The following is a 22,586-nucleotide window of genomic DNA, read 5'->3' on the forward strand; positions in this document are numbered from 1 at the left end:
CCCCGCCGCCGCTCCTCATTGGCCGTCGCGCCGGGAACCGCCCGGAAGGGGTGGCGCGCATGCGCGTGAGGAGGCGGGGAGGCATGCCGCGCATGCGTCAGAGTGGCTGATGCACAGGCGGCTCCTCGGCACGGGAGGGCGCATGCGCGGAGCGAACCACCCCGGGCCTGGGAAGCGGCAGGCGGCGCGGCGCACTGCGGGGCGCGGGGGGAGCGCGGCGCCGGGACACCCCCTCCCCGCGGCCGGCCCCCGCCCTGCCCCGCCCCGCCGCCGCAGGCCGACACCCACCCGCGGGCCGAAGGCTTCGCCGTTTAATAGCAAACGTTACAAAAGGGGTGAGACCGGGAAGGGGCGGGGGGTGGCGGAGGCCCCCCCTGCCCTACTTGAGGTCCATGAAGCGGATGTCCATGATGAGTAGGAAGTTCTTGGGCAGCGGCCGCGGGGCGGGCGAGAGGACGGTGAAGACCTGGCGCTCCAGGTCGACGCCGGTGACGACGATGAAGCCAGCCACGCTGGTCTCAGAGATGTTGTCGTCGGGGCTGTCGGCGGTGCTGACGCTCAGCAGGTGGTGCACCATGTCCCGCCCCGGCGTCACCGGCACCAGCTTCAGCTGGTTGTCCTCCTGCGACATGCCCAGGGGCAGGCAGGAGTCCGGGATGGTGGGAGCCCCCACCTTGTAGATCTTGACGTCGGAGAACTTGACGTCAAAGGCGTGAGGGTAGAAGCAGCCCCGGAAGCCGTAGAAATACTCCCGGATGCGGTCATCCCGGCACTCCCGCCGGAAGTCCTTGGAGCGCTCCACCACCCCGCCGGACTTGGGGAGCAGGACGGTGCGCACAAAGTGGGGCAGGTCCCTCTTCAGCTCGTTGTAGAGCCGCTCCTGGTCCAGCACCACCACCACGTCCACCTCGAAGGCGGAGGCGGCGTGCACCAGTGCCTGGTAGCCCGAGCCCTTCACCCAGCCGCAGGTGTTGATGACGCAGCCGCTGACCGAGGCGCGGCGGTTCACCTCGCAGCGCTGGTTGAAGACATCGGCCAGGCGGGATGTGATCTGCAGGGTGACAAGGCGGAGCTGTCAGGACAGAGGGGCCTCTTTGGGGCACCTGCCTCCCCAGACCTCGGCCGGCTCTCTCCAGCCCTGCCCCCACCTATCCTCAAAGCCCCAACTCCCCCAGCGGCACCGCTAGCTCCCACTGGGTCAGAAGCTCAGGGGAGCAAGCGGGCACTCCCTGAATGGCACCGGAAGGGCGGGAGGCAGGCGTGCTGGGCCCCGTCCTGCTCCTCGGGGACGCAGCGATCCTCTGCGCAGCTCCTGACAGTAAATACCTCCAGGTATTTACTGCCAGGGCGCAGGAGCAGCGCCCGGCTCCTGGGCAGACACCTGGGACAAAATCCTTCCTTCCCCACCCTCAACCAACAGCCACAAAGGGGTGATTCGTCGTTGAGGAGGCCGAAGCCGTTCCTAAAACTTTATTAGCACTTAAGGGCAGTCAACTATGGCAGCAGAGCTGCATTTCTGTCCCGAGGGCTGCCAGGACGAGGGCAGCACAGGGCTGCAGTGGCCTTCAGCCAAGCAGGGGCCTCTGTCACCAACCAGCAGCAGTGGGAGGACCCTGGAGATTCAGGTCAGCTTTTTGGGCGTCCTCAGGTTTTTCTGGGGCTTCTTTCCACCTGAGCTTCCATAAACAGAGCACCAGGCTGCAGGCAGCAGGAAGGGGGGTCCCTGCAGGGGAGGGATGCTGTGTGGTGACAGCCACCAAACTCTGGCTAACGCTGGCTCCACGCAAGAGCCATCAGACCATACCCACAGCTGTGCTTGGCTCCCTGCTCACCTAATGAGCCTGTGGTCCCCGCTGGCTCGGGGTGACCTGTGGCTCTGGCTTCGCCCTCCGTGGCCAGCCACAACTTGCAGCCTGTAACGGGCCTGGGGGCTCGTGGGCAGCGAGAAGCTCCGTCATGGTCCCTCAGCTCCACCTCTCCGGGCGTAATAGCTTCTCCCCTCCTCAGGGGGCTCCTCCAGCCCTTCCACTGTCTCTGCTATGCCTCTCCCCTCACCGCCTCAGCCCTCCCTACATCTCTGTTGAGCTGCAGCACCCAGAAGCGGGTGCAGCACTCGGGGCGGGGACACGCCGCTGTCTTGTGTGGCAGCAGAAGCAATGGGATGATCCCTGGTGGGCTGGGAGCTTTGGAGGCCGGCTCCAAACCAGGACTTTCCCTGGGGCAAGACAACCCCCGCAGGCTCCCCACGCTCACCTTGTTGTAGAGCTTGATGTTGGTGCCAGGCGTGGTGGAGCCGAAGTGGTAGACGAGAGGGGCCTGGAGGGAGAAGCCCTCCTCCACGTCGGCCGGCCGCTCAATGTAGAGAGCGCCCATGGTGCCGGGGATGGAGACGGAGCCCTGGCCCACATCCAGCTCCACGAAGGTGGGCCGGCGCCCCAGCCGGACGGCGTAGTTCAGCAGCAAGCGGCACACGGTCGACTTCCCCACGTCGGTGGGTCCCACCACCATGACGCGGGGCCCCCGCTCGTCCTCCCGCTCCGCCTGCCGCCGCATCTGCTCCAGGGCCGTGTGGGTGTTGAGGTAGAGCAGCATGGGGGTGTCCTTGGAGACGTAGGCCACCTCGGTGCGCCCGCTGAGCTGGACGGTGCAGCCGTGCCAGGTGAAGACGGCCACCTTGGCGCCGGCGTCGAAGGTAAACTTCTTGTTGCGGGTGAGCTCGGTGCCAAAGACCTCGGCCATGCCGGTGAGCAGCTCCAACTGCACCGTCTGCGAGGCCTCCACCTCGAAGCGCAGCTCCGTCTCCCGCTCCAGCTCGAACTTGGCCACCTGCTTCTTCTCCTCGCCGCCGTCGTCCGCCATGACGGGCCACGGGGCCCCGCCTGCCGCTGCGGGCCGGGCGGCACGGCGGGGCCGGGCCTGCCCGCAGGGCCTGCCCCCCGAGCGGCTCCCGAGCCCTGTCCCCGCCCGCTGCGGGGGTCCGGGCCCTCCCCCGCCCCCTGGCCGGTGCCCCCCACCCGCCCCCTCACCCACCTACCGAGGCTTTCGCGCTTCCGGGCCGGCGAGGCTGCGCCGGAAGTGAGGTCAGACAGGCGCGCCGGCGCGCCCGGCCGGCTGGGCGGGACGAGCCGCGGCGGGAGTTGCCATGGAGCCGCGCGGGACCGCCGGGCTGACGTGATGACGCACGGCTGGGCGGTGCCCCCGAGAGGCGGAGCCCGGGCCTGCCGCTGCTCTCCGGGCTCATTTACATCTCATCTGCATACCGCCCCGGGACCCCGTGCCGCATCCCTGCGTCTCATTTGCATCTCATTAGAATGTTCCCCATCCGTCTGCATGGGTCGCGGGCTCGTTTGCATGTCATTTGAATGTCATTTGCACGCAGCCCCCCCCCACTCCCTACCCCCGCCTAATTTACATCTCATTTGCGTGCGCCCCGGGGGTGACTCCAGGGGGGGGAAGGGGCTGTGGACACGGGGGGACGCGGGGGGACACGGGGGACAGGGGGACACGGAGGGGGGAGACACCGGGTGACACACGGGGAGACCGATGGTGCCGGGGGTCGCCGGCGCCCGCAGCACATCTCCGGCGGCGGGGCTGACGTCGGAGGTGCCGGTCGGTGACGTCACGGTGGCGGGGGATGAGTCACGGTGCCGCGATGCAGTCCCCGGGCACGCAGGGCCCCCCCCGCGGCCGCCCGGTGCCCCCGCCCGGCGCCCGCCCCGGGGACAGTGGCAGCAGCAGCAGCGGGGACAGCGGCAGGCGGTGAGCGGCTCCCGGGATTCCCCCCCCGGACCCCCCCCGGGACCCCCGGCGCCCCTGACATCGCCCCCGCCCCGGGAGCCCCGTCCTCCCGTCCCGGGATCCCAAACCTCCCCCCACCAGCCCCGCCACCGTCGTGCCCCCGGCACCCCATCGCCTCCCCGGGACCCCCATTGCCCCCCTCCGTGACACCCCCAGCAGGGCTCCCAGACCCTTTTAGGAGGAGCCCCAGACCCCGCTTAAGAGGACCCCCCGCACCCTCTCCCTAGACCCTCGGGCCGCCCCTTGCCCCCCCTTTCTCTGAGCCCCCCCCTCGGGGTCTCCCCGGGGACAGTGGGGACGGGGCGGTGCCACCCCTCGCTGCTCCTCACTCCTGCGATGAGCCAGCCCGGCCTCAGCTGGCAGCGGGGGCCAGGGGGGCGGGGCTGAGAGCTGGGGGGTATTGGGGAGGGGGACCGAGGCAATACCGCCCCTCCTCTCACTGCTCCCTTTAACCCTTTGCAGGCCGCCCCCCTTTTCCGCCTCCTTCTCACCTGGGGGGGCCCGGGGCGGCGGTGCCCCCCGACCTCGGCGCCGCAGGAACGACGGCTCTCGGCGCTCTGCTGCGCTGCTTCCCCTGCGAGCGGCTCTGCGGGGGGTGCACGGTGCCCCCCGCCCCCCCGCGCCCCCCCGGGGCTCTGCCCCCCGCCATGCCCCCCCCCCGCCGCCGCCTGCCCCCCGCCGCCCGCCTGCCCCCGAGGACCTTCCACAGCTACCTGCCCCGCTCCCACCGCACCTACAGCTGCGTCCACTGCCGGGCCCACCTGGCCAGGCATGAGGAGCTCATCTCCAAGGTGCACCCCCCGCCCCCTGCCCTCCCGGCTGCCCCCCACGGGGGGTTGGGACAGCCAGCGCATCCCCCAGCGGTGGCCCTGGGTTGGCCCTGGGCCAGCGAGCATCCCCCCGAGGTGTCCCCAGGGCGGTGAGCCTCCTCCCGAGGCGGCCCTGGGACGATGAGCACGTGTCCCCCGCCCCCGCCACGATGTCCCAGGGGCTGTGAGCTTCTGCCCGCGGTGGCACTGGGACAGCCAGCGTCTGATCCCCCCGCCCCGTGGTGCCCCTGGCCTGGCAAGCGGCCCCCCGTGGTGTCCCCAGGGTGGTGAGTGTTCCCCCTGTGTTGTCCCCGAGGTGAGGACGTTCCCCACGCTGCCCCCACGGTGGTCAGCATCACCCCAGTGTCCCCAGGGTACCAAGTGTCCCTCCCCCACGGTGTCCCGGGGGCGGGCAGTGTCCCCTGGGGTGCTCCCGTGGAGGTGACCATGGTCCCCCTCGGTGTCCCCAGGGGGGTGAGTATCCCCCCGTGGTGTCCCCATGTTGCATGGTGGCGATGCGGCGGGGCGGGGGGACGCAGGGGGCCCAGCCGGTGACTTGTGCCATGTCCCCGCAGTCCTTCCAGGGCAGCCACGGCCGTGCCTACCTGTTCAACTCCGTGTGAGTACCGCGGGAGCCTGGGCTGTGGACACCGGGGGGGCACCCGGGGCCACTGGCCTGGTGGTGCCGGGCCGTGCCGTGCCAGGCTGGGCTGTGCCATGCCAGGCTGAGCCAGGCCGGGCCGTGCCGTGCCGTGCCGATGGCACACCGCACCGCTCTCTGGGCACAGGGTGAACGTGGGCTGTGGCCCGGCGGAGCAGCGGCTGCTGCTGACGGGGCTGCACTCGGTGGCTGACATCTTCTGCCAGAGCTGCAAGACCACCCTCGGCTGGAAATACGTGAGTGCCCCCGCGCCCCGCACCCCTGCCCTGCTGCGGGCACTGCCCCGGGCACCCCCGTCCCTGCCATGGGCACCCCAAACCTGTTCCGTGGGGCCCTCCAAGGCCTGGTGAAGGCAGCACCCCGTGCGCCCCAACCCGGTGGCATGGGCAGCGGCGCAGGCGCCCCACCAGGGCACAGTGGGCTGACGCTGCCCCCCCAGGAGCAGGCCTTCGAGAGCAGCCAGAAGTACAAGGAGGGGAAGTTCATCATCGAGATGTCGCACATGGTGAAGGAGAACGGCTGGGACTGAGGGGCACGGCGGGGGACAGCGGGGTACGGCGAGGACACGTCGGGGGCTCCCAACCCAGCAGCACCCCCGCCCCAGCGGGCACCCGCGCTGGGGTGCTGGCACTGGGTCCTGGCCGTGGTTGCCCCCCTCTTCGTACCTTCCCCAGTGCCCCGAAGGCGCCCGGTGCTGGATGGTGCCCCCGGGGGGGGGGGGGGGGGGGGGGCGCGGTGCCTGTCACCAGCACGTGGGGTCTTTTCTAGGGCAATAAAGGCTTTTTTTTTTTTAGGAAGGTGCTGGGTGACACCTGCCCCCGGCGCTGCCATCTCCCCTGGCTCAGCCCTTGTCACGCAGCCGGGGCCCCTGCGGGCACCCTGGCGTGGGTGGGGGTGTCCCTGATAGCCCCCAACTTGCCCCCCGGCCCCCGGGCTGCCCCTTCACCTCCCCACATGCAGAGGCTGTGCAGTCGTCAGTGCGTTTATTGAGGGCTCCGGCCCTGAGCCGATGGGGAAACTGAGGCACGGGGGGCGCAGAGACCCCCATATTGCCCTATGGGGCTGGCATGATTGGTGGGGAGATGGGGGAGGGAAAGGGGGGCAGATGGGGGAGGGAGGGGTGGGAACATGGGGAAGGAGGGAGGAAGAGAGGGAGAATGGGAGGGCTGGGAGGAGGGAAGGAAAGAGGGAGGGAGAAGAGGAAGTAGGGAGGGAGGGATGAGGGAGGATGGAGGGAGGGAAAAGGAGGGAGGGAGGGAAAAGAAGGGGGAAGGATGGGGGCTGGAGGGTGGTTGGGAGGAAAGAGGGAGGGAAGGAGTCAGGGAGGAGAGGAAGGAGAGAGGGAGAAGGGATGGAGGGAGGGAGAAGGAGGAATGGAGGGATGGGAGGAGGAAGGAAGGGAGGAAAGTGGGGACAAGGGAAGGGGCGGGGGTCAGGGCTGGGGGTCGCTGAGGCGGCCCATAAAGAGGGGGACAGCGCCATCGTTGTGCCAGAGGACGAAGAGGAAGGGGCGCATGGCCTCCAGCAGCAGGGCCGTGCGGGCCACCGAGGTGGCCATGGCGCCCGCCGCCTCCACACCGGCCTCGTCCAGCGCCAGCACTGCCCGGTGCCGTGCTGTGTCCACCGCCACCATCGGGCCCTGCGCCAGCCCGCACAGCTCCGCGTCCAGGAACAGCCCATAGTCTGCAGCACCCGTCCTCAGCGCCATCCCCGTGGGGACACCGCGGGGGGCACAGGACACAGGGGAAACTGGGGGGCCTTGGGGACACTGGGGATGTGGGGGGCACCAGGGGCACGCCACGGACACCAGGGGCAAGGGGGCAATGGGGTGCACCGGGGGACACTGAGGGACATGGGGGACACCAGGGAGATGGGGGATGTTTGGGACACTGGTGACACCAGAGACAGCAGAGGTCATGTGGGGACACTGGGGGCTGGGGGCAGTGCGGCACATCAAAGGCGCTGGGGACATGGGGAACACCAGGGACACAGGGGTACAGGGTGACCTGGGGGACACTAAAGGCACGGGAACACTGGGGACATTGGGGCCCCTGGGGAAAGGGACATGCATAGGGACCGGGAAGGGGCCAGTGACATCATTGCACATCACCTCCCACATAGGAAGTGGCATCACCCCCAGCCCATCCAGCCCAAGCAGTGATGTCACAGAGGCCCCGGGGCTGGGGGTTGGTGGCCTTACCCATGTCGTGGACGAGGGCCACCACGTCCAGGGCGAGGTCGAGGCGCAGGCGAGGCAGGGCCAGGGCGGTGGCCTGAAGGGGGGTGAGGGCCGCCCGCCGCAGCAGCCCCAGGAAGGTGGGCGGGTCCAGTGCCCGCTCCAGGGTCCCCAGTGCCCCCGGGGGCCCCTGCGGCACCAGCACCACCAGGCTCAGGCCCCCGCTCAGCTCCAGCCGCCCCACCTGTGGGACGGCCCCCGGCCCTCAGTGCTGCCACAGTGATGTCACACCCTGGCACCCCCCAGTGCCACCACAGTGACATCACATCCTGGCACCCCTTGAGTACTGCCTCAGTGATGTCACAGCCTGGCACTCCCCCTAGTGCCACCACAGTGATGTCACAGCCTGGCGCACCTCCCCAGTGCTGCCGCAGTGATGCCACAGCCTGGCAACCCCCAAGTGCCGCCTCAGTGACATCACACACCGGCATCGCCCCAAGTGCCGCCTCAGTGATGTCACAGCCTTGCACACCCCTCAGTGCCACCACAGTGCTGTCACAGCCTGTGGCCCCCTCAGTGCCAGGGGAGTGACATCACAGCCTGGCATCCCCCCTGAGTGCCATGGCAGCAATGTCACAGCCACCCCCGCCAGGGCCAGTAGAGTGGTACCCCAGCCTGGCATCCCCTCCAGTGCCACTGGAGTGACATCACATCCTGCTGTCCCCCCTGCCAGGTGCCAGGTCAGTGACGTCGCAGCCCGTCCCCAGCCCCGCAGCAGGTCCCGGGGGTTACCTGGACCTGCAGGCGGGGGTCGGTGAAGGAGGCCACCGGGTACTTCTTGCTGGTCATGGCGGGCACCACGCGGGGCGGGCGCCCCGGGCGCAGGAAGGGCAGCAGCACCGTCTGCTCGGCCTTCAGCGGTGTGCGCCAGGTGGCTGCGGGGACACGGCACCGGGGCTGTGGGGGACGGGGGGGGCCCAGGGGGCCACTCAGGGCCAGCTGGGCCCCAGGCCAGATCCCGGGCAGACCCCCGAGCCGAGCCCCGGGGCGGGGCAGGTCTTGGGGCCATACCCCGGAGGTGGACGGCGCTGAGCAGCAGCAGGCGGGGCTGGGGGGGCAGCGTGGGCAGGAGCGTGGGCAGCACCCCCCGGCTGGCCTCTCGCACCCAGGTGTTGACGCGCAGCAGGTCGAGGCTTTCGTTGCCGCTCAGGGCCCGCGGGCGAGCGCCGTAGAAGTGCCACGACTCATTGAGGAAGCGGTGCCGGAGGTGCAGCTCTGCCCGGCAGCATGGCTGGCGTCAGCCCGGTGCCCGCCTGGCGTCGTCAGCCCTGCCAGCACCTGGCCGCCTGCCTCACCTGGGTGGTGGAAGATCTGCGCGGCGGAGAAGAGGCCGGGCGCGGTGGCGAGCTGCCGCAGGGCGCCGTGCGGGCAGCCCAGCGCCGGTGGGTACGCCAGGACTGCACCCAGCCGCTCACGTGTCTCGCCGCGGGCTCCTGTGGGCACAGAGGAAGCTCAGCGAGGCGTCTGCTGCTCCAGGCCGGGGCGGCCACGGGTCCGCAGGTGGTGCCCGCAGTGGGTGGTGGGCAGCCCCTCACCCAGCAGGAGGTGCGAGAGCCCCATGGCGACATTGATGGGGGAGAAGAGCAGGTTGTCGTCGGGCTGGGCAGCCTCTGCCATGTGCTGGTAGAAGCGGAGGGCAAAGGTGCCCAGTGCTTCGGCCACGGCCGCCCGTTGCTCTGCCGTGGGCGCCCCGCAGGCCTTGGCCGGCTCCTCGTCCCCAGGGCACGGCGGGGCACTGGTGCCCAGGGTGCCGGGGGGCCACTGCGTGGTGCTGGGTGCGGGTGCTGCCGTGCTGCCGTCGGCGGTGGTGCCCGGCTCCTCGGGTGCTCCCTCAGTTGCCTCAGGGCTGGAGGGGTCTGTGGCCTTGAGGGGGGCATCCGAGCTGTGTGGCTCCTCGGGGTGGCCAGAGGGGGTGGGCACCAGCAGCGATGGGTGCTGTCTGAGCAGCTCCAGCTCACTGGGAGACGCCTCTGGCATGGGCACCTGGGCACGGCGACCTTGGTGAGGCGGGCACGGGGCACCCATGTGGGGTACTCAGGCTAGGGTGGGCACGGGGGCACCTGGGCGCAGGGAGCCCGTGCCCCTGGGACACACTTACCGGGGTGACAGTGGCCGTGGCTGTGGCCACCAGCCACACCAAGGTTAGCCAGAGCATCACGGTGGGCATCCTGGTGGGTAAGCATGGGTCAAGGGCTTGATGGGCACCTGGCACCCCCACCCCAGCTCCCAGCAGCCCACCTTGGCACCCAACACTCTCCCATCCCACCCTGGCACCCTGCACCCCCATTCCCTGCACCGCCTGTGCCCCACCTCGTGCAGCCTCGCCCCAGGGTGCCCCCCGGTCTGACACCCCTCGGGAGCTGGGTGTGGGGGCAGAAGGAGGCAGCGCCTGGGGCCCACCTGGGTGCCCGGCAGGTCGGGTCCCTGCGTGTCCGGCCGCGCTCGAGGGGATCTGGCCGGATCCGGCCCTGCCTGGTTAAAGATTAAGGAGGCGTCGGGCGGCTGCCCCAGATTCCTGTAAATCAGCCGGGCCGGCGGCGGGGGGGTGCCCGGGGCAGCCGGGGGGCGGGCTGGGGGAGGTGCCGGGGCAGACGCGGCCCCCCGCCCCCTCTGGCCTCTCGTCCCGCGCTGGCCTCGGCGCTGGAGGTCCAATACCTCGGGCAGGGGCCCTTTGGGAGGTGGTGTGGGGCACTCTAGCCACTCAACTGCCCCATCTTCATGCCCCCTGTGGTGACAAGGGCATCTGGCCACTCAACTGTCCCATCTCTATGCCCCCTGTGGTGACAAGGGCCATCTTGCCCCTCGAGCTCCGGCTCAAGCTCCCTGTCCTTGCCTCTCTGATCCCCCAGTGACTTGGGGGCAGGCCTAGGTGCTGTGACACCCCTCACCCCCGCCCATCTCTATGGCCTCAGGGCACCCAAGTCCTGTCCGGGACTGGAGCCCCTTGCCCCTCCTCCCAGGGGGCGTGTCCTGGTTAAGCCACGCCCAGCGGCACTGGGCATTGCTGGCCATGGCCGCGAGAATCGCCAAGGTGGGTCGAGGTACCGGGGGTCCTGGGGGCACCGGGGGCGGGCGCGACCGTACTCCAGTATCGGCACCGGGGGGCGGAACCGAGGGTGCGGGGCCGTGGCGGTACCGGCGCGGGGCGTCCTGGTGTCAGCGCCGAGCAGTGCCGGTACCGGGGTGGGGGGTGGCCGAGGGGTGTCGGTCTCGGGGTGCGGGGTCCCCGAGCGGGGTTGCGGGGGATGCTGGGGGGGGTGCGGGCGGTGCGGGGGTGCCGGTGCCGTGGGGCGGTGCGGGGGGCGGCGGTACCTGGGCAGAGGGTCTCCGGTGCCCGGGAGGTCCCACTCCCCCCCCCCGCCCCGCCGCGCTTCGGTTTCGTTTCCGCGGCGGTGACCGCTCCGCGACGGGGCGTGGCTTGGCTGTGGCCCCGCCCCGGGGGCGTGTTCATGGAGACGGCCCCGCCCAGTGACCCGCCCCCGTGCAGGAGCTGGAGGAGGCGCGGCGCTGGGGCGGGGCCCGCGAGCTGCGGCCGCTGGAGGGCGACGTGCTGCGCTGGGCGGGGCTGCTGCTGCCCGTGCGTGAGGGGCGGGGCTGCTGCCCGTGCGTGAGGGGCGGGGCTGGGCGGGCTGAGGGGGTCGTGGGGGCCGTGGGGAGCGGGGGGGCTGAGGGACTGGGGGACCTGGGGTCGAGGGGGTGTCCCCTGGGGGGACTACGGGGGCACAGGGGACCTGGAGGGGAGATGGGCCCCTGGGGGCAAGGGGGGCTGGGGGTTCCCCTGGGGGCATGGGGGCGAGGGAGGTCTCTCCTGGGCGGGGACACTGAGTGGCTGCCCTTATCAGGGCAACATGCGGGAGGGACCCCCTGGGGGCACTGTGCGGGGACCCTGGGGTCCTGGGCCGGGGGCACTGGGTGGGGGTTACCCTCCTGGCGGGCCCAGGCTGGGAGGGTCTCCACGGGGGGGGGGGAGGGGGGGCACTGGGGATCAGAGCTGGGACAGGGGTCCCCCCCGATGGACGCTGCGGCGGGGGGTGTGGCTGAGGTGCCCCCCCTTACCACGGCAGAACAACCCCCCGTACAACGCGGGCGCCTTCCGCTTCGAGCTGACCTTCTCCCGCCACCACCCGCTGGTCCCCCCCCGCGCCACCCTCCGCACCAGCATCTACCACCCCAGCGTGGACCCCGACGGCCGCGTCTGCCAGCCCCTCACCTCCGCCCAGCACTGGGTGCCCACCACACGCGCCGTCCACGGTGGGCGCCTCGGGGATGGGGGGGGCACGGCGGGAGGGGGCACGGCGGGAGGGGACGCCCTCCCTGACCCCCCCGCTGCCCGCAGTGCTGCAGGACCTGCTGCTGCTGCTCGACAGCCCGGACCCCCAGCGGGTGCTGCGGCAGGATCTGGCCCGTGAGCTCCAGGACCAGCCCGAGGTTTTCCGGCGCCGGGCGGAGGAGCACACCCGCCGACACGCTGAGCGGCGCCCTGAGCCCCCCGGACCCTGAGCCCCCCGCACCCAGCGGCAGCCGATGGCATCCAGGGGCGCCCCAGCTTCACCCCTCCCTGTGCAGCTGGGTCTGGCCCTGGCGTTGCCCCCACCTTGGTGCTGGAGCCTGGGCGGGGGGCCCAGCTCGGCACCATGGGGGGGTCCTGGCGCCCCACAAGGGCCACCCCACCCCCTACATACCTTAATAAATTTATTCCTGCTTCTGCTTTGGCCCCGTGATCCTCGTGGGGATGGTGGGGGGCACTGGGGAAGTGCCAGCCCTGGGGGGATACCACCCCACCTGCCTGTCCCCTCTGCGGTGGCAGGGGGCGGTCAGTGCCAGGGTTGCACCCACCCCAGCACCGGTTCATGCCAATGCCCCCGACACAGGTGCCAGCATCCCTGTGACCGCGTTGTGTCCCCCCCCGATGAGAGATGAGGCCACTGCAGCCTGGCACTGCAAGCCTTTACTGCTGGGGTACATGTCAGGGGATGAAGTGGGGGGGTGGCACGGGGTGGGGGGAGCCGTGGGGGACCCCTCCTCAGCGCTTCTTGGTCTTCACCAGCCCCTTGGCCACCAGGCAGCGGTACAGCTCCTGCAGGTAGGTGTACACGCACTTGGCATCGGGCACCGGCATCCGCACCATGTCTTCCACCTCCAGCAGCGGGGCGCAGCCTGCCCTCTCCCTGCGGGGACACCGCCGTCACTGGGGGCCACCCACCCGGGGCAGGGGGCCGGGGGGGCTGGGGGTGCTCTCACTCGGCAGTGGCGAAGGCCAGGGCGAAGTTGTGCTGGCGCGCGCTGGGCTCCAGGCCAGCGTAGTCGAAGGCATCGGGGAAGAAGCTGTGGATGAGGGCGCAGAAGGCCAGGCCACTGCCCCAGCTCCCCGCGAAGTTCTGCACGTCCACGTGCTGCCATGGATGGATGGGGGTCAGGCCGCCCCACGGCCGCCCCACAGCTGCCCCAAGGCGTCCCCCCCGCTCTCACCTCGTAGCTGCGGGTCCTGGCGCGGCACCACTCCAGCAGCATGGCCTTCACCGTGGCCGTGCCCCCCGTCCGCTTCAGGTGTGGGGCTGGCCCCGTGGCTGCCCTGCAGGCAATGCCGGTCGCCGTGGGGCACCCCACACCCCCACTGGCACATGCCCCCCCGGCCCATCCTTGCCCCAGTGTTCCACATTGGCCGGTTTACCCCCCAGCACCCACACCAGGGGCTCCCCATTGGCCAGTGGCCCTGACCACCCCAGTGCCCCCCACTGCGCTGTGCCCCCCCATACCCCCCCGCCCCCACTCCATGGCCCCCCAATACCCCCAGTGCCCCATGACCTCCCAGTTCCCCCGTGGGGCCAGGCCCCTCTCACCCTCCGAACTTCTCCAGGATGGCGCTGCGACCCTGTGACCGGGCACTCGCACGTGGACGCCCCCCTGCCCCCTCTGGCCTTGGCCTCTGCCCAACTGTCCTGGGGGGCTCCCGGGCCCGCACCCCCCCTGCTGGTGTGGACCTGCGGGCAGAGAGGTGGCCCCGGTGGGGGTGAGGGCACTGCTGTGTGTGCCACTCACGGGCACACATGGGTGGGCCAGCCATGGGGGGCAGGTGAGGGGTACCACCCGTGGGATGGGTGAGCTCCCCCCCTGCGCACTCACCTCTTGCTGCCCCCCGAGGCCTCGGTGGTGCCAGCTGCAAGGGACAGGAGGGGTCAGTGCGGTAGGAGGGGGCACCTTGGCATGGGAGCACCCACGTCCTCTCTGGGCACTGGCAGGGTCTCAAATGGGGGGTCATCTCTGGGGCACCATCGGGGCATGGGGAGGGAACATGGGGGATCTGTAGGGGACCCCAAGGGTGGGGGGGGGGCGGACACTGTGTGGGACAGTGGTGACCCCAGGGCACCCCAGTGCCATTGCAGGGACCTGCCCGTGCGGCCCAGCCTGCCCAGCACAGCCCTTACCTGTGGGGGACGTGGGGGATGCCGGGGGTGTGGGGGACAAGGGAGACGTTGGGGACACGGGAGACGTGGGGCTGGTGCTCTCCCCCGGGGATGAGCAGGAGGGGAATTCAGGCCACAGCTCATCCTCCTCGTCCCGCAGCCAGGCGGGCTCCTGCGGACACAGCCAGGGCGGCACTGCCAGCACGGGCACCGTCACCCTGCCCTGGCACCGCCATGCCTGTCCCCCACCCTGCCACCCCTGCCCTGCCCGTGCCACACCGTGTCCCCCGCCCACCCCTCACCTGCCGACCCCGGGTGCTGCCCGATGCTGCCGGCCCCTCCGCAGCCCCCCCACCAGCGCCCCCCCCGGCATCCCCGGCTGCCTCGGCCCTGGCATCGCCCCCGCCGTCCCCCGTGCCCTCGCTGTCACCCCCAGCACCGTCGGCAGCCCCGGCATCGCCCCCGGCACCCTCCGGTGCTTCTGCCCCGGCCTCACCCCCAACATCCCCTGAAGCCTCTCCCTTGGCGTCTCCCCCCGCGTCCCCTCCTGCTCTGGTGTCCTCCCTCACGTCCCCTCCTCCTGCCCTGGTGTCCCCCTCCATGTCCCCTCCTGGCCCGGCATCGTCCGCCGCATCCTCGGCCGCTCTGGTGTCCCCCGCCTCGTCCCCTCCTGCCTTGGTGCCCCCCCCTGCGCTGCCTCCTGCCCCTGCCCCCTGGTCGTCACTGCCCCCCCTGCCCGCTGCCCGGGGGTCCCTCCCGCCGTGCTGGGCTGCCGTTTCCCCACTGCCCCCCTCCGGCCCCCCATCGCTCGGCCCCGCGGGGGGGTCAGAGGAGGTGCCGGGGGTGGGGGTGTCCGAGGCAGGGGTGTCCGGGGCGGGTATGCCCGGGGTGGGGGTGCTGGGGGTGTCCGGGGTGGGGGTGTCCGCATCTCCCTGCGTCTCCATGCTGCTGCGGGGGCACAGGGCTGTCACTGAGGTGTCCCTCGGTGCCCCCCCCCGCTTGCCCTTGTCCCCATGCCGGGCCCCTAGCCCTGGCACCTCCTTTCCACCAACCTGGACACCCCCCTTCCCCATCCAGGCTCCCCCATCTCGACACCTCAATACCCCAGCCTTCCCCCCCATGCCCCCCAACCCCCCACTGTCCTCCTGCCCCCCATCCCAGTCTTCCCCGTACACCATCCCACTCCTCTGTTCTGCCTCTCAATCCCCCCCGCGTCCCGTCCCGACCCCCCCAAACCACCTTCAAACCCCCACCGTCCCCCTCGCGCCCCCACGAGTGCCATCCCGACCCCCCCTCCGGCCCCCCAACTCCCCTCTCCACCCCCGAGACCCCTCCTCCCCCTGCCGCCCCCCGTGCCCCCCGGCCCCCAGCCCCTCGCCCCGTACCTCCCGCCGGCTCCCGCTCCCTCCCCCCCACCCCGCCCGCCCGGGGCTATTTTTACTCGCCGGGGCAGGTGCCGCCTTCACTCACCGCCCACCCGCGGCGGGACACGGGGGCACGCGTGGGGACAGACGGGGGGCGTGCCGATCCCCCCCCCCCCCGCCCGGACACCCCAAGAGAGCCCCTGGGGGACACACGGGGCAGGGGGACCCCAGGCGGGCACGGGGGACTCGGGGGTACATAGGGAGGCACAGGAGGGACACGGGACACGCGGGGGACGGGAGAAACGGCCCGAGCCGGGCCGAGCCGAGCCGAGGGGACACGGGGGGGACAGAGGACTCGGGGGGTACAGGGGGCACACGGGGGCGGCAGGCGACACGGTGGGGACAGGGGGGCCGAGCGGGGCTGAGCCGAGCATGGCCGGGACGAGCTGAACCGAGCCGGGCCGCCACGGACGCGCTGCGGGCGCAGCAGCCGGCGGCCGAGCCGCAGGTTGACAAGATGGCCGACACGCACAACCGGTGCGCCCGGCCGGGGGGAGCAGCGGGCGGACAGGGGTCACACGGGGACGGGCCGGCGGGATACGGGGGTCACCGAGCCCGTGGTGCCCCCCGGGCTGGCCTGGGGGCGGTGCCCGGTTCCGGTCCCGCCCCCTACAGGGCAAAGGGCCGGCGAAGCGCGCGCCTTCCCTTCCCACCGCCTCCCCGCCTCCCTTTGGCTGCCGTCGCCGCCACACCCCCTCTCGCGGCGCCCTATCAGCGTTGGCTACCCCTCCTGTTCCTCCACATCCCTGGCTTCTATTGGTCGAAGCCTGAGGCGGGGCGGGACGGGTCTGCGTGTGGGCGGAAGCTCGGCGCCCACGTGGTTCCTGCCGGGAGCCGCCGCGGGGTCCCGAGCCGGTCCGAGAGCGGGGCCGAGAGCGGCCGGGCGGGGCTGAGCCGCCATGGACCCGCTGCGGGCGCAGCAGTTGGCGGCCGAGCTGGAGGTTGACATGATGGCCGACATGTACAACCGGTGCGCCCGGCCGGGGGGAGCAGCGGGGGGGCAGGGACACTTAGGGGCCACGGGGGGGAGTTGGGGGCTTTGGACCTGGGGGTGCTGGTGGCGTGGGGCTGAGATACTGGGGGTGCACATGGTTGGTGGGGCACTGGCGGGTATCAGAGGGGCTGGGGGACCGGGGGGTGCTGGGGGGGCACCGGGGGCGCTGGAGGGTGCCTGGGAAGGGGAGGGGGCACTGAGGGTGCTGGGAGCACTGAGGGGTATCAGAGGCACTGGGAGATCCTGAGGTGCTGGGGGTGGGGGGGCACTGGGCCGTGCTGGGGGTACTGGGGGTTTGCCTGGGAAATGGGGAGGCCATGGGGCTGCCTGGGATGGGGGACACTGGGGAGCACTGTGGGTGCCGGGGGATGGCGATGACACTGGGGCACAAGAGGTGTTGGGAGTGCTGGGGCGCGGGTGCCCGGGGCTGTGCGTGGCGGGGTCGGTGGGGGGCTGAGGGTGCGGGTGCTGTGCAGGATGACGCAGGCGTGCCACCGAAAGTGCGTCCCCCCCCACTACAAGGACGCGGAGCTGTCGAAGGGGGAGAGCGTGTGCCTGGACCGCTGCGTGGCCAAGTACCTGGAGGTCCACGAGAGGATGGGCAAGAAGCTGACGGAGCTGTCGCTGCAGGACGAGGAGCTCCTCAAGCGCATGCAGCAGGGCACCGGCACCGCCTGAGCCCCCCACTCCCCGTCACCCCAATAAACTGGAGGCCTTGGTTTACTTCCCTCGCCCCCCCCAGCCACCTCGTGGTGATGTGTTGGGGTACGTGTTGAAGCTGGCAGTGCTGGTGGATGCTGCCAGGGAGCCCCCCCTTGCTGTCCCCAGCTGCCACGTGGCGTGTCCTTGAGGGGGGCACCCCTGGGTGCCCCCCCCCATCTCCTGGCCAGGCCCAGCCCATGTAATCCTGGGATTAGGCAGAGCCGGGCTGAGCCCCTTGTAATCCCCTGCAGGGTGTGGACAGGGCTCTGCCCTCCCTGTCTGCTGGGGGACAGCGGGGGGGGTACCCTGCAGAGGGACACAGCCCTGGAGCAGCTGGAGAGGGACAGGCACGCAGGGACACCCCCGAGACCGCCAGCCCTGGTCAGGGACACACAGACAGGAACCACACAGGGACACCCCAGGGACACCTGCGAGTGGATGAGGACCACGTGGGGATGTTCAGAGACCCCTGGGGAGGGACCACAGGGGCACCTGAGCAGGGACGGCCAGGACACACAGAGCCATCCCCACGCACCCACAGCGACAGTCAGGGAGGGCCAGGGACACCTGCACACGGACACCCAGGTTGCTACACCAGCATGGGGACACCCCGGGTGAAGGAGACCTGCAGAGGGACCCCCCCTGGGGTGACACCCACCCAAAGGGACCCAGGCGATGGGTGGGCAGTGCCCACCTGTCTGCCCGTCCACGGCCCGGCGGTGCGAGCGTGGTCTGTGCATTGGCGCCTGCCGGGAAGTGGGTCATGCCGCGCTGGGTGTGGGCGACAGCAGGGGCGGTGGCACTGCACCCCGTGGCTCTCATGACACCCGGTGCGGTACCAGCACCCTGCGGAGGGTGCGGGGTGCCAGGGGTGTTGCCAGCCAGGGCGACGGGGTCGTGTCACCAGGCGCCGCGGTGGCGGGTGTGCACAGTGCAGCGGCGGGTGCTTGTGCACACACACCCTGCGGCTCGGGGCGCAGCATGGCAGGGGGGTGTCTGTCCATCTGTCCCCCCATCCATCCCCACAGCAAGCCCTGCATGCCTCGCTGCCTTTCGGCCGCCGCGGCAGCGCCATCAATATTTCAAGAGAAGCAGCCAGTGACCTGGAAAGGCAGCGGCCCCCCTGCCCCCCCCCCCAGCAGCAGCCAGGCCCCACTCTCCCAAAATAAGACCATTTTTAATAAATAATTTCCCACCTTTTGGTTCCTGTTGGGGGTTTTTCCCACTTTGGATGGGGGGGACCCCCCTCCACCCTGCGGCCCCCTCCGGCTGCCCCCCACAGTTCTAGGGGCCCCCCCTGGGGAGAAGGGGGGCACAGGCACCCCGAGGAGCCAGGGTCCCCGTGGGGCGCCGGACGGAGGGGCTCAGAGCCAGGGCAGGAGCAGAGCCAGGAGGGGCAGGAGGCCATGGGGCTGGCGGGGGGCAGCGGCGGCTGGCGGGCCACAGGGTGCCTGGGGGCAGTGGGCATCCCCGGGGGGGCCGCGGGAATCGCGGGAAGGAGGGGGTGGCCGGGGCTGGGGTCCCCGCAGGTCGTGGGGGGGCAGGCCGTCACGGTAGAAGGCGGAGGGTGGCGCAGCTGGGAGGGTGCCAGGGCGACCCAGCGCCCGCCCAGGGGTGCCCATCACTGCCACCCCACCGCCACCGCCATCTTCCTCCTCATCCTCCTCGGGGCAGGCGTCGAAGTCGCGGGGGCGCAGGTGGCGGAGGTCGGTGCCGCGGCGGTGCGGGGGGCTGGCACAGGGGACGGGGGAGCTGGAGACGCGGGTGCGCCGGAACCAGGCCCAGAGCGGGCGAGCGCGGCAGTCGCAGGCCCAGGGGTTGGCGTTGAGGCGCAGGAACTGGAGGGCCGGGAGGGCGGCCAGCGGGTCCCCGGGCAGTGCCACCAGGCTGTTGTTGAACAGGTAGAGGATGGTGAGGCGGGCCAGGCCCCGGAAGGCGCGGCGGTGGATGGCGACCAGCCGGTTGGCGTGCAGCAGCAGGCGGTCCAGGCTGGGCAGCCCTCGGAAGACGCCCTCCGATAGCGCCCGCACCCGGTTCCCGTGTAGGAAGAGGTGGCTCAGGTTGGCCAGGTCGGCAAAGAGGTCGTCCTGCGGCGGGGTGGGGGGAGAGGGGGGTGGGTATGGGGTGTGCAGCCCCAGCGGGGAGTCCCCAGCCCTGCCCCGTGTCCCTGCTTGGTGGGCATCACCTGGGGACCTACCCATGGGTGTCCTGCAGAGCCTTGTCCCTGCTCCGTGGGCTGCACCCGGAGCCCTGCTCTGTACCCTTGTCCTGCAGGCATCACCCATCACCCTTCCTCGCGACCCTCCATGGGCATCACCCATCACCCTGTCCTGTGTCTGTACTCCATGGGTGTCACCCACCACCTCCCCATGTCCTTGTCCTGCAGCCATCACCTGTTGCCCTTCCCTGTGACTCTGCTCCATGGGCATCACCCAACACCTTGTCCCATGCCTGTCGCCAAGAGCCCCCTCCCAAGTTCCTGCCCTGCTGGTGTCACCCATGACACTGCCCCATGGCCATCACCCTGTCCTGTGTCCCTGCTCCACGAGCATCACCTTGTCCCACATCCTGCCTCCACAGGCGCCACCCATCACTCTGCCCCGTGTCCTTGCTCCACGGGTGTCACCTCTGTCCTGTGTCCCTGCTCCATAGGTGTTGCCCATCACGCTGCCCTGCGGGTCTCCCACAGAGCCCAGCACCCTGCTTCAAGCGCCTCCCCCATCCCCTGCCCCATGGGCATCACCCACTGCCACCCTGCCCCACAAGCACCCCATGGCTGGGCCAGGGCAGCCCCAGGGCCGTGGCGGACCTGGAGGTAGAGCAGCCCGTTCTCCTGCAGGTAGAGGTACTGGAGGCTGTGGAGGCCACGGAAGATGGCGCTGGGCAGGCTGGCCAGCTGGCACCGGTAGAGGTGCAGGGCCTGGAGGCGCCGGAGGCCGTGGAAGGTGTCGGGGGCCAGGACGCGGAGGTGGGGGTTGTCACCCAGGTCGAGCTCCTCCAGGGCGGGCAGGTGGCGGAAGGTGCCCGGCTGGATGGAGGAGATGTTGTTGGAGTAGAGCCAGAGGGTGACGGTGCTGGGCCCGAAGGTGCCCGCCCGCAGCGCCCGGATGACGTTGTTCTGCAGGAAGAGGCGGCGGGCGCCGGGCGGGAGCCCCGCGGGCACCGAGGAGAAGTTGTTGGCCTGGCAGCTGACGGTGGGCGGCGAGACGTAGCAGGTGCAGAGTGCGGGGCAGGCGGGCGCCCCGCCGGGCACCCACGCCAGCGCCGCCAGCAGCAGGGCCGCCAGGCGCCCGCCTGCGGGCACAGCGGGGCGTCAGCGCGGGGCATCGTCTGGGGCGCTGCCCCACCCCGGCCCCGCGCGCCCACCGCCGCGGCAGGGTCCTCCCAGGCAGCCCCCCCGGGGCACGGAGCACCCTGGGAACTGCACCCCATGGAGCCTCCCAGGGCCATGCCCACCCCACAGGGCCATGGCGCCCCGGGACCCCCCCCCAGGACCACGATCACACGTGTGTCCATGGTGCCCTAGGAGAACCCCAAGGCCACGACCACCCCATAGGGCTGGACACCCCTAGGAGCCCCCCAGGACCACGACCACCCCATAGTGCCATGGTACCCCAGGAGTCCCCCTAGGGCCATGACCACCCACATGGTCGTTGTCCCCTAGGAGCCCCCCAGGGACATGCTCACCCCAAAAGGCTGGGCACCCCTAGAAGCCCCCCAGGCCCCTGCCAGCCCCCAGGGCTGTGCTCCCCAAAGCCCCCCCAACCCTCTCCCCAGGGCCATGCTGCCCCATAGGACCATGGCACCACCACCCCCCCCCCGCCCCCGCAGGGCTGGGCACCCCAACACACTGACTGCCTCATTGGATTTGCGTTTCCCTGGGACCCCCGCAGCCATGGTCCCCCACGACCCGACCTTCCCCAACTTGGGGGGGGGGGGCATAGCCCCCCCCGTCAGCGGGGTGGCGCCACGTGCGCGCGTGCCGCGGCCACGTGCGGGGTGGGACACGCGTGGGCGCGGGCTGACGCTCTCGCCGGTGACACGCGCCGCCGTTCCCCCCCCCCCCCGCCTGTCCACACCACCACCACCCCTCGCCCCCCCCCAGGGCTGCAACCCGAGAGCTTCATCCATAATTCACCCCGGCGGCCTGGCCCCACGCCCGGGGATGCGGGGATGCTCCCAGCCGCCGGTACCGGGGGAGGGGGAGGCGGTGCCCTTCCCCCCGCTCCCCGGTGCACTGGAGGTGCACCGTGGGGGGGGGACATGGGAACGCTTCCCCCCTCCCCCGGTGCACCACGAAGGGGGGGGACACACCCCCACCCACCCACGGAGGCGTCCGGCGCAGCTGCTCAGCGCCGCCCCCCTCCCCCGGCGCCCCGTGCCGCCGTGCGCCCCCCACCCGCGTCCCATCTGTCACTCCCCCTCGCCGCGGGCTGACTCAGTTGGGAGCTGAAGTCACCGGGCACCGTTTTTTTCCCCGTGCCAAACCTTCCCCCCCGTCCGTCCGTCCGTCCGTCCGTGTCGTCCCCCCCCCCCCCCCCCGCCATCCCCAGGTCCTGGTACGGAAACGGCGCCCCGCTCGTGGGTACCCCATGGCACCCGCCCGCGGGGTGACCCGGGCACTTTTTGCACCCCCTCGGTGCACCGGGTGTGGTGTGCGGTGCCCCCATGCCGGGCTGGGGGGGGTCGTGGGGTGCCACCGGGTACCCCGTGGGTCGTGGGACACCCCTACGCTGGGCTTTGCCGCGCAGGCTGCACCCCGGGGTACCCGCACCCCGAGCTGTGTGCCCCGGGGTGGCACCGAGCAACCTCCGTGGGTCGCGGGGCACCCCCACGCCGGGGTGGGGAGTGTGAGAGCTGCCCCGGGCTCCCCGTGGGTCGTGGGGGGGGGGGTCTGGGATGTGGGTGGGGCGGGTGCGCCCCAGGGCTGTGCGCCCCGGGGTCCCCACGCACCCCGGGGCACCCGCACCCCGAGAGCGCCGGGACCCCCGCAGCCGGGACCGTGCTCTCGTGGGTGGCACCCGGACCCCCGCCCCCCGCGGGGCTCCCCCGACCCCCGTGGGCCCCCCCGCCTACCTTGGGGCAGGTCCCGAGCCGTGGGGGGCCGCATGGCGGGGCCGCCGCTCAGGCGTGTCCCGCTGCCCGGGGGCTCATAGCCGGTGCCGGGGGGGCTGCTCGCCCCCTTCACCCCCGCCGCGCCGCCGGGAGCGGGAGCAGCAGCCGCTGCCGCCCCGGGGCATGGCACGGGCGGGCTGCGGGCACGGCTGGGCTCGGCTCGGCACGGTTCTGCCCGCGGCTCCGGTGGGGCTGAGCCCTGCCCCGCGCCGCGCCTTATCCCGGGGCGGCCGCGCTCCGCCCCCCGCCGCCGGCCCCGCCGCTTAACCCTTCCCGGGCCGGCCCGCCCGCGCCGCGCGGGGGGGTCCACGGGGGACCCTCGGCGGGGAGAGGGGGAACGCGCGGCGGGCGCTCAGGGGGGGGACCCCCACCGGGGACGCGGGGCTCAGTGCTGGGTGCCCCACCGAGGCAGGGAGCTCGGCGCCCCGCTGGGGACACGGGGC

At 71.8% G+C, this 22,586-nt stretch overlaps 6 protein-coding genes across 7 annotated transcripts; 3 read left to right on the forward strand and 3 right to left on the reverse strand.

Moving 5' to 3' along the window:
- Positions 1–295: 295 nt before the first annotated feature.
- Positions 296–2,859, reverse strand: CLP1 (cleavage factor polyribonucleotide kinase subunit 1). Its single transcript, XM_086472221.1, has 2 exons — positions 2,254–2,859; positions 296–1,051 (listed from the first exon to the last, which is right to left on the reverse strand). The coding sequence occupies exons 1-2, from the start codon at positions 2,857–2,859 to the stop codon at positions 380–382; spliced, it is 1,278 nt and encodes a 425-aa protein (XP_086328347.1). The 3' UTR covers positions 296–379.
- A 780-nt stretch (positions 2,860–3,639) lies between these two features.
- Positions 3,640–5,797, forward strand: YPEL4 (yippee like 4). Its single transcript, XM_086472241.1, has 5 exons — positions 3,640–3,759; positions 4,261–4,589; positions 5,183–5,226; positions 5,396–5,504; positions 5,708–5,797. Exons 2-5 carry the CDS (start codon positions 4,446–4,448, stop codon positions 5,795–5,797), a joined length of 387 nt encoding a protein of 128 aa, XP_086328367.1. The 5' UTR covers positions 3,640–3,759; positions 4,261–4,445.
- Positions 5,798–6,671: 874 nt separating this feature from the next.
- SERPING1 (serpin family G member 1) lies at positions 6,672–10,844 on the reverse strand. The gene is made up of 8 exons (XM_086472294.1): positions 10,817–10,844; positions 9,603–9,672; positions 9,040–9,487; positions 8,800–8,937; positions 8,516–8,719; positions 8,237–8,379; positions 7,469–7,688; positions 6,672–6,951 (listed from the first exon to the last, which is right to left on the reverse strand). The coding sequence occupies exons 2-8, from the start codon at positions 9,669–9,671 to the stop codon at positions 6,701–6,703; spliced, it is 1,473 nt and encodes a 490-aa protein (XP_086328420.1). The 5' UTR covers position 9,672; positions 10,817–10,844; the 3' UTR covers positions 6,672–6,700.
- LOC147414550 (ubiquitin-conjugating enzyme E2 L5-like) lies at positions 10,515–12,004 on the forward strand. Its single transcript, XM_086472295.1, has 4 exons — positions 10,515–10,535; positions 10,992–11,081; positions 11,569–11,755; positions 11,841–12,004. Exons 1-4 carry the CDS (start codon positions 10,515–10,517, stop codon positions 12,002–12,004), a joined length of 462 nt encoding a protein of 153 aa, XP_086328421.1.
- A 4,207-nt stretch (positions 12,005–16,211) lies between these two features.
- On the forward strand, positions 16,212–17,049 carry TIMM10 (translocase of inner mitochondrial membrane 10). Of its 2 annotated transcripts, none has more exons than XM_086472309.1 (2): positions 16,212–16,321; positions 16,849–17,049. In XM_086472309.1, the coding sequence occupies exons 1-2, from the start codon at positions 16,232–16,234 to the stop codon at positions 17,002–17,004; spliced, it is 246 nt and encodes an 81-aa protein (XP_086328435.1). In that variant the 5' UTR covers positions 16,212–16,231; the 3' UTR covers positions 17,005–17,049. The 2 variants fall into 2 exon arrangements, with proteins under 2 accessions (XP_086328435.1, XP_086328434.1); XM_086472308.1 differs by having other exon boundaries at positions 16,212–16,302; positions 16,803–17,049.
- A 1,343-nt stretch (positions 17,050–18,392) lies between these two features.
- Positions 18,393–22,138, reverse strand: RTN4RL2 (reticulon 4 receptor like 2). Its single transcript, XM_086472284.1, has 3 exons — positions 22,105–22,138; positions 19,838–20,322; positions 18,393–19,115 (listed from the first exon to the last, which is right to left on the reverse strand). The coding sequence occupies exons 1-3, from the start codon at positions 22,136–22,138 to the stop codon at positions 18,393–18,395; spliced, it is 1,242 nt and encodes a 413-aa protein (XP_086328410.1).
- Between the last annotated feature and the right edge of the window lie 448 nt (positions 22,139–22,586).

The sequence above is a fragment of the Leptosomus discolor genome, chromosome 12 (assembly GCF_034619465.1).
Source record: "Leptosomus discolor isolate bLepDis1 chromosome 12, bLepDis1.hap2, whole genome shotgun sequence".
Taxonomy (NCBI): domain Eukaryota; kingdom Metazoa; phylum Chordata; class Aves; order Leptosomiformes; family Leptosomidae; genus Leptosomus; species Leptosomus discolor.

Bases quoted from the DNA above. Each gene is read 5' to 3' on its own strand.
- RTN4RL2 (XM_086472284.1), bottom strand. From the start codon at position 22,138: ATGCGGCCCCCCACGGCTCGGGACCTGCCCCAAG. The intron at 20,323-22,104 runs GTAGGCGGGGGG...CTGTGCCCGCAG, and splicing joins GGCTCGGGACCTGCCCCAAG to GCGGGCGCCTGGCGGCCCTG. The intron at 19,116-19,837 runs GTCCGCCACGGC...ACCCCGCCGCAG, and splicing joins ACGGGCTGCTCTACCTCCAG to GACGACCTCTTTGCCGACCT.
- TIMM10 (XM_086472308.1), top strand. From the start codon at position 16,232: ATGGACCCGCTGCGGGCGCAGCAGTTGGCGGCCGAGCTGGAGGTTGAC. The intron at 16,303-16,802 runs GTGCGCCCGGCC...GGTGCTGTGCAG, and splicing joins ATGGCCGACATGTACAACCG to GATGACGCAGGCGTGCCACC.
- SERPING1 (XM_086472294.1), bottom strand. From the start codon at position 9,671: ATGCCCACCGTGATGCTCTGGCTAACCTTGGTGTGGCTGGTGGCCACA. The intron at 9,488-9,602 runs GTAAGTGTGTCC...CGCCGTGCCCAG, and splicing joins CCACGGCCACTGTCACCCCG to GTGCCCATGCCAGAGGCGTC. The intron at 8,720-8,799 runs GTGAGGCAGGCG...GCTGCCGGGCAG, and splicing joins GCAGATCTTCCACCACCCAG to AGCTGCACCTCCGGCACCGC.
- CLP1 (XM_086472221.1), bottom strand. From the start codon at position 2,859: ATGGCGGACGACGGCGGCGAGGAGAAGAAGCAGGTGGCCAAGTTCGAG. The intron at 1,052-2,253 runs GTGAGCGTGGGG...GTCACCCTGCAG, and splicing joins ACATCAAGCTCTACAACAAG to ATCACATCCCGCCTGGCCGA.
- LOC147414550 (XM_086472295.1), top strand. From the start codon at position 10,515: ATGGCCGCGAGAATCGCCAAG. The intron at 10,536-10,991 runs GTGGGTCGAGGT...GCCCCCGTGCAG, and splicing joins TGGCCGCGAGAATCGCCAAG to GAGCTGGAGGAGGCGCGGCG. The intron at 11,082-11,568 runs GTGCGTGAGGGG...TTACCACGGCAG, and splicing joins GGGCGGGGCTGCTGCTGCCC to AACAACCCCCCGTACAACGC.
- YPEL4 (XM_086472241.1), top strand. From the start codon at position 4,446: ATGCCCCCCCCCCGCCGCCGCCTGCCCCCCGCCGCCCGCCTGCCCCCG. The intron at 5,227-5,395 runs GTGAGTACCGCG...CTCTGGGCACAG, and splicing joins GCCTACCTGTTCAACTCCGT to GGTGAACGTGGGCTGTGGCC. The intron at 5,505-5,707 runs GTGAGTGCCCCC...CTGCCCCCCCAG, and splicing joins CCACCCTCGGCTGGAAATAC to GAGCAGGCCTTCGAGAGCAG.